The 8,116-nt window shown below is 36.5% G+C and overlaps 2 protein-coding genes across 2 annotated transcripts in view; both read left to right on the top strand.

Annotated features, from left to right (window-relative positions):
- LOC136266871 (uncharacterized) overlaps positions 1-6,794 on the top strand; it is a 43,317-nt gene extending 36,523 nt beyond the window's left edge. The window contains exons 21-23 of the mRNA XM_066061894.1: positions 6,274-6,380; positions 6,429-6,525; positions 6,573-6,794. Coding sequence (XP_065917966.1) covers positions 6,274-6,380; positions 6,429-6,525; positions 6,573-6,743 — 375 coding nt within the window. The 3' untranslated portion in view covers positions 6,744-6,794. The remainder of the gene's footprint in view (positions 1-6,273; positions 6,381-6,428; positions 6,526-6,572) is intronic.
- Positions 42-5,720, top strand: LOC136266874 (uncharacterized). The gene is made up of 11 exons (XM_066061898.1): positions 42-93; positions 334-410; positions 474-554; positions 1,613-1,697; positions 1,750-1,875; positions 1,921-2,016; positions 3,408-3,500; positions 3,555-3,633; positions 5,247-5,329; positions 5,379-5,576; positions 5,631-5,720. Exons 1-10 carry the CDS (start codon positions 67-69, stop codon positions 5,475-5,477), a joined length of 846 nt encoding a protein of 281 aa, XP_065917970.1. The 5' UTR covers positions 42-66; the 3' UTR covers positions 5,478-5,576; positions 5,631-5,720.
- Positions 6,795-8,116: the final 1,322 nt, after the last annotated feature.

Raw genomic sequence — 8,116 nt, 5'->3', positions numbered from 1 at the left:
GCTGTGTAGGTTGCATATTAAACATTTTTGTGTAGCATAAAACTTGATCGTGACCGTAACACAGCAATGAAGAAGAGCGACATAGAACACATAGTAAGATGTTGATGTTATGTTTAGTGCAGAGAAGCCTCACTTAGTGACTAAGACCACCTCATTATCATGATCATGTCAAGTAGGTCCCAAACATAGCTAAGGTGTACTTCATGACCTCATTAATCAGACTGCCTCATTATAGTGACCATGTTGTCCCAAAATAAAATACACTAACTTATTGGGGGGGAGGGGCTGTGCTTTTAAAAAGGCTTCACTGTAGTACTACACTTTATGCTGTAGGCTAGTTGTATATGGAGTAAAGCTGTCAAGATAAGACCAGGACTAACTAGTACCTACTTCAAGCTGCTCTATGATGGGTTAGTTTGTGTGTATTATGTACTGTATGGTTATAGTGATGTTTTGTTCGTGTGTTGGTATAGAGAAAAGAGTGATGTTAAACATGCTCCATCTTACGTTGAGGAGAAGTCCATTGCTAATGTATTGTTTGATCGTTTCTTTGGGTGAGTATATACTAGTATATTAATTATGTATGTGGCTAATAGCAAAGCATTTGGTAAATTTAATGTAAAATGCTATTACTGTAGAATATTACCTATATAATAATTTTATTACATTTAAAAGGATGTATTGCTTATTGTTTACACGTGACTTCATGCACTCACATTCATTTGATAATAGTATGTGTAATGTGCTTTGATCCTTGGAAGATAACAAGGTCTTTAAATTGACTAAAGAGACCTTCTAGCAAATAGACTTCAAGCGTTGTTATCTCACTTTTGATTTGCTATGCTTACCCAATAGCTAATAGCCCATGGTAGGTAACCAGTCACCACAAACAGGCATATACTTGCTCCCTATTAATCCCCCAGATGTGGCTTTTGTATGCTCATGAAAAATGAAAGTAAAACCACTGCATTGCTATGATTATGGAAGGTAATATTGTAACTACATTTGTTATGATGAATGGGCAAGACAGGAGAAATCACAAATTCAAAAAGTTTCCTGGTATTTATACTGCTGTGGCACCATAAAAAAGAACACAAGACAACTCAGTGCCATCACAATTTGTCTTTGAACTGTTTTATATGCTTAATAATCTTCGCACTTCGTTAATCATAATCTCTATCCCTCTGACAGATTTTACAGCTGCCTACTGCTTTGATATTGCCAATTCCTCAAGACACTGAGGGGCAAGGAATGACCTTATGATGGCACATAGTGTTCATATGCTCATTACCTGTTTGTCAACGTTTTTTCCTGAAGAGCATAATAAAGCAGGCAGCCTTCTGCCATTTTTCCATGGAGAAAGTGATGTTATAGTTCACACACTGGTGTGGTATACTGGCTTCACAATGCCATAACATAAATTGATTGTGATTTTGTTAAACTTACAGTATGTACTTGCTGGCAGTGAGTTCCAGAGCCTAATAGTAAAATGAGTGTGTGCAAGTAGTTAATCTTATAGTAAAAGCTTTCAAATATGAAATGGTTATTGGAACTACCAACATAGTGATGCCTTTAATAACAATTAAAAACCCTCTCTAATGTATTACTATAGGAATTTTGGTGATAATGCATTTCCAGTACTGAACACCATAACAGCTGACAAGCTATATGTACTGCAGCAAGAACTGAGAAGAAAAGTATCCACATTTGCTTATGTAACTACATCATATTACCACTATGTATTTTTAGGTGGAATTTTGTAATAAGAATTTGATGGACATTTTAAACCGTTCAGGTAGAATACTTGACCCGAAAGATGAACTGAACTTCCAGAGAAAGCAGTACATCAGTTTAGTTGACCTCAGAGAGGATGAGGTGATTTATTTATCCTGTAACATGTGAATATCATCTTAACTACAGAGGATGGTGTTCCATCATGCTATGGCGATGGTACACATGGTGGAATCTGACTTCCCTGAGGCCATACTGGATATTGTGGAGTCTGATAAGATGGTGGTAAGGGACTAGACAGTGGTATTGGGCCAGACCATCATCACTGGCCACTGACTGTTCCATGGAGTTATATGGTTTGTCTATCCTAATCTTGATTTTATTTATTTGAATGATAGAGAAGTGAATGTTCTATTAGAGTATTTTGTCACCTGGTGTACTATTAAAAATGTATGCTCTGTTAGACTAATTTAAATGGAATTCTGATATTGACTACTTCATCTATCCAAACTAGTATTTTAAACAATTGTCAATTTAAAAGAGATGACCATTAAGGTCTTATTTCTGTTAAGTAAATAGCTAGATTGTGAAGAGGTGTCTCTATCGTCATTAGTCAACCAAGATGGGTGTGGATGCAAACCTATTGTGAACTAGTCTGGCAGCACCCATCTTTTTGCATGGTGCCGCCAGACAAATTGCGAATGGGATCCCAATCACAAAGTTGCAGATATCTAGCTAGTATACCTCTTATAGTAGCACCAGGACTGAAGCATTTCAATAATCCAGCTCTGAAATAATTCTGTGACATCTAAATATGCTACTGAAAGGAAGTGTTGATATGGAAAATTAATGCCTCAATATGGTTTCATTGGATGAAAAAGACCTGATTAGAGCTAGATAAAAGAAAAGACAAAGTGCAGAAGGCCTACACTTGTGGTGTACAATGGTGGTTGTGCACTGCTGCACTGCTTCGCTTAGGTTCTACCCTTGTGACTGTGGTCAGTGAGGCTGTGAGACTAAAAGTTGAGTTTTGGCAATGTTTAAATTCTATATCCTGCCACCTGTAAGCGTTTTGTTATATTTTTATGCTGTATTATATATCAATATCATATGAACTAGTACTATTCTGTAAAGGTGATTTTTGTCATGTAGGGTGATTTTCAAAGGCGGATATTTGGGTGGCATGCAAAATTTTCAGAGCAATCCCTACTTATACAGTACTACTCTACCATTTGATAATGAGCATTTTGTGACTTAATTTTAATTTTACCGGTGATGTTTAGATGATAAAATAATGGACACTAATGTCATCACCATATTATATAAAAATTAAACTTTGCAGGTTTAATTTTTATATAATATGGTGATGACATTATATAAAACTACAGAGAGTGTCCATTAAACTATATAAAACTACAGAGAGTGTCCATTAAACTTTGCAGGTTTAATGGACACTCTCTGTAGTTTTTTTATACATGTTTAATTAACATATCATCCTACTTAACTGGCTTGACTGCAGGATAGAGACACTTAATTGCTATTTGTACTTTTGGTGATCTGTTGTTATTTTTTCAAGTTGTTGCTTGCTTATTAGTACTCATGCCATCCTTTAGAGAAATGTAAAATTGCCAGTACTATGACAAACATTAGTAGTTATTCATTCTTTGAATGTGCAGTTATTATATGCTGAGTCAAGACTGGATTTGCCTTGTTGGATGCTGAGTACTGAGTTAGTCCATGCCAAGAAGATGCCCTGCACTTCATCAAATGTTGGTCACTTGTATATAGAACACTGTTTGTTACCTGAGTATTCCCTTGTTTAGTGTATGTGTGCTGCAACTTGTCTCTGTACTGGTGTAATGCAGGCATGGCAGGCATGGCAGGGAGGCAGGCACAACTTCAGTAAGCAAGCAGTGTTTTACTGTATTGGTATTGACATGAATCTGTACCATGATGAGAATGTTTAGCAGTGAGAAAGTGTGTTAACAAATCAAAGTTAATTTTACATTTTTTAAAACTACAGTGGAGACTGAGATACCTATATAATTATCATACAATACAATAGTACTGTATAGTAGGGACCACAAAGGAGTAGACGTGGCCCACGCAATAACATCACCCAAAAACAGCCTCAATTTGCCCTGATGATGATGAGGCAATACTGGTCAGGTAAATCAGATAAGCCAAACAAGCTTTCAGATCGACCCGAAACGCTTTCAACAAGTTGCTACAGAATTAAAGAAAATTATTTAAAGGAATTTTCTAGTGATGACTGACTGAGTAAGTAGCTGACTGATGCCTTCAGTCAAGCATGACTCGATATAACGGCTAAGGCTACGGGCTTGATTTTTTGACTGTGCGATGTTGCTGCAGCCCGACAGGTGCCTTTTGGCATACCACAGTGCGTACAATGTATTCTTCATGGACTTACCAGTGTCCTCCTTTGTGTCCCATTCATCTTTGCTGACAGTGAAAAGTGTTAATTTGGTGGTAGCACATGATGGCTTCCCTTCGTAATGGAAATCGTCCGTATTTTTCACAGTGGCTATTTTGTTAGCAGAGGCACTTTTGGAATGTTTCTTGATTCGTACTGCTGTGTAATGAGTTGAACATAGCCAACAACGAAGCGTAGTGGTTACTTCACTTTTCAATCCGGATGATAATCGATGTAACTGGGGCGTGCAGCACCATTTCTTTTGGTATGCAGGGATTGCAGAGATGCTTTTCGAACAGTTCTTGATTCAAAATGCTGTGAAACGGGTTGAATATGGCTGACAATGAAGTGTAATGGATACTTCACTTTTCAGACGATAATTAACATAGCTGGGGCGTGCAGCGCCATTTCAAATGGGGTATGTGTGGGTTCACCAGTCGTATTAATTATTTACAAAAAAAAGTCAACAAACAAGTACACCAAAAAACTTTGGAATTTTCAACTAGAGTAGGGACCATAGCACATTGATAAAAAGTACTGAAACAAGTTGGAGTAGTCCATGATATTAAATCACAGTAAAACAATAAGAAGTGTTATATCCCTACTGTGCTAAAGATACCTACCATAATGGCCGAATTGCACAGTAGGGATATAACACTTCTTATTGTTTTACTATGATTTAATATTGTGCACTATACTCCAGCTTGTTTCAGTACTTTTTATCGATGTGCTATGGTCCCTACTGTAGTTGAAAATTCCAAATTTTTTGGTGTACTTGTATTAATAGGGGGAAATAACTTGTGAAATATTTAAAAAGTACATAAGATTAAAAACTGTTTTTGTACAGGTCAGTTAATTACAAAAAGTGTCTATAGAGAAGCACAATATTTATACTTAATAAAATCATTCATTTGTTCTAATAGAACATACGCTTTATGTATACACTCTTTAATTGAACATTTGTTTATTCAGATAATCGCCTCTCCACTGTACTTAAATATCTTCCCATGGTTCCCACAGCTAAATTCTACATCACTATTTAGCACATATAAAATTTAGTTGGTTGTCTCTCTTTTCTTAGTTACCAGACATGTGATGCTCACAAGTTTACTGGCAACTCAGGCCAGTGATCGAGCTCATCCTTACTGTAAAGAAGTCCATGAGGTTGTGTAACCTTTAAGTTAGTGATGATTGTTAGTGTATGTACAATTAGAACAAGGACACGGCCAGGACCTTGACTGATGAAGAGTATGAACAGATGAAAGAGAGGGAAAGAGATTTAGAGAAGAATAAGGATGAAATTCTGGTATAACTGTTAATGAATAAGTATTAATTGATTTTTGCACTGTAGAAAAAACTTATGGAGACAAAGAAACAAAATTGTAAGGAACTAGATGACTTGCAAGCCAGGGTACGTATGTAAAAGAGAAGGCATAAGTTAATTTAGCTAGCTGATGCCTCATAGCTGGAAGATGTACAACAGAATTACACAATGGACGAAATCAGATTTGAAGAGAAACATGAAGACTTTCTAGTAAGGTATCAAAATGAAAGAGAATCTGAAAGAAAACAATGTGAAGTAAGTAATAGTTATCACAGGAAAATGAAAATCAGTTATATCTATTCCCATGTTTTGTTCACACTTTGTTTCAGGACATCATTCATGAGAAGGATAGTAAGCACAAAGACCTACACAAGAAGATGGCAGATATTAGAAGAGAATATGATGAAGTGAAAAGAGTGGTAAGTTGGAATTTACAATCAAAGGGGCTCCTATGATTGGAACCCCTTTTTTGCTTTTGCTGCTGTAATACAAAGCCATTAAAACTTATTGTGCAACAATAACTTTGTAGATGCTCGGAACATCTGTGGCACAGAAGTTTGATGTACTACTGTTGTCTGTGTTCTGTGTTCTTTGCTTCTTAAAATAATAATCGAATGCAATCCTGTTGTTGTAAATGAATTTAAATATTTGTAGTGTTAGTATTACTGTGTATGCCTCGAGTCCTTATTAGAGTGTACCCCACTATTTGGATGTCTAGTCTACTACTGAAGACTACTTTGTAGTTCTCAATACTTTATAAATGCCATTATGTACTTCTCTACAGCGAGATGAGTTGAAGAAAACTGTAGATGAGATTAACAAAAAGCACAAACGAGAGTTGGACTCGAACTCTAGACAAGCCAGCTGGTTTTTGCAGAGACTGTCATCTAAGTAAGTGAAGATTCCAGTGTTAAAAGCAGTCCCAACACTTTTTGATAGGGTCACTCAAGTCAATAACATGATAAATAAAAAAGGTGAAACTAAAAAGAATTCTGAATTGCAAAAGGTTCTTGTAGAGCTCGGTGATAAAATTGAGGTAGGGTGAATCGAACTGTCTACATTGTGTAACAATTTATATTGCAGCAATCTGAGAGAAAAGAGGAGTGTATTTTGTGTATCAAGAATAAGCGTAATTGTGCTCTACAACCTTGTGGCCACAAAGATCTGTGCAGGAGTTGTGCAGACAGGTTGGAAGGAACATGTCATCAATGTGGGGAAAAGATTGAGAGCATTTTAATGACATATACTAGTTAATAAAGGCATGCACTTTTGTAATTTAATCAGAAAAAAAAGTTTTATAATGATAGAGCTGTTTCCAAGTCTAACACCCAATGTAATGCAGTAAAGCCCATTGTTTGTTAGCACATCTCAGCACATGGATATTAAGACCCAACTTGTTGTACCACACTGCAGTATTTTACCATGGTATAGCCATAATCATGCAGAGGGCACTGTTTTACATAGTGGGTGGGTGTCTACATGAGGCTGCTGCACTCTAGCATTTAAATACTTAACTGGTTGAAAATTATAATGGATGTACATATACATAGTATTGGAACCATGTATGCACCAATGCATCTCTCCAATTTGTGAAACACACAACTTTCGTTCCAAACCAAAATCCAGTGGAGAGTTAGCTGCAGGCCACCAATATCTCTGGAGTAATTCTGGTCTTGCACAATGTTCCACCAGCCTTCTTCATTAATCTTCAACTGCACCAGCCTTACTCAAAGCTTGAAGGGTCTTCTAAGCACATAAGAGACAGCCCACTCTTGGGAAAGCTAACATCAAGCACATAAAGTGATAAAACCTCCTAGCTGCTAACAAGTGACACACTGGTTGATATACCACCACCACAGCAGCCAACCACAAAGTTATAGGATCCAGAATATTCTGGTGACATTATTCAGCTGTCAGCACCTATAGAGATGAGTAATTAGCCTAAAGGATTGGATTAATCTATCCTCCTAGTAGATGTGGCTATATACTATAGTGCACATAACCAACATCATGATCTTGTGTGGCTTCACTGTATAGCTATTCAATTGCTCAACTAATAAGCCCTGCATGTTCACAGCATGTTTGCTACACTTTAAGGATGGCATAAAGATCATGTGCATGTGCTTTAAAGCACACTGTTGCATTGGTTTAATAGTAGAAATTCCGCTTATGAAGTTGTCCATATATATAGCTCACATGACTGCAGCTTTGTACACATATCCATATGTTGTTATTGGAATCATTTTTTAATTGTTATTGTTAGCTACCTTTTATGTTAGAATAAGGTGTACTTGGTATATAAAACTTAATTGTAATAGAGAATGATAATTTGATTTATTAATATTTATAGCTCTAAACTATAGTGAATGGTAAGAGCAAAGCTTAGGCTTGATCTTGTTGCTTGTGTGATAAGGGGTCACCTCCAATTGCTGTGTGAAATTCAAAGTTTGCAGATGCCTCGATTCATGAGGATTACCGTATATAGTGAACTGAGAATTTCAAATTATGGAGGCAAGTAGGTGGGAGCAATTTTTGAGCATGCATGCAATCACGTGATGATTCTATCTAAAGTAACTTGTTGGTTCAGCAGAAACTGATACTGCTGTACAGAAATATTTTTACCAATT

The sequence above is a fragment of the Dysidea avara genome, chromosome 9, assembly GCF_963678975.1.
Source record: "Dysidea avara chromosome 9, odDysAvar1.4, whole genome shotgun sequence".
In the NCBI taxonomy this organism is placed as follows: Eukaryota; Metazoa; Porifera; class Demospongiae; order Dictyoceratida; family Dysideidae; genus Dysidea; species Dysidea avara.
This window is presented reverse-complemented; position numbering and strand designations above follow the sequence as displayed.

Excerpts from the sequence above, each read along its gene's own strand:
- LOC136266874 (XM_066061898.1), top strand. The coding sequence starts at position 67 with ATGAAGAAGAGCGACATAGAACACATA. Across the intron at positions 555-1,612 it reads TTGTTTGATCGTTTCTTTGG|GAATTTTGGTGATAATGCAT; the intron begins GTGAGTATATAC and ends GTATTACTATAG. Across the intron at positions 2,017-3,407 it reads TGGAGTCTGATAAGATGGTG|TTATTATATGCTGAGTCAAG; the intron begins GTAAGGGACTAG and ends TTGAATGTGCAG.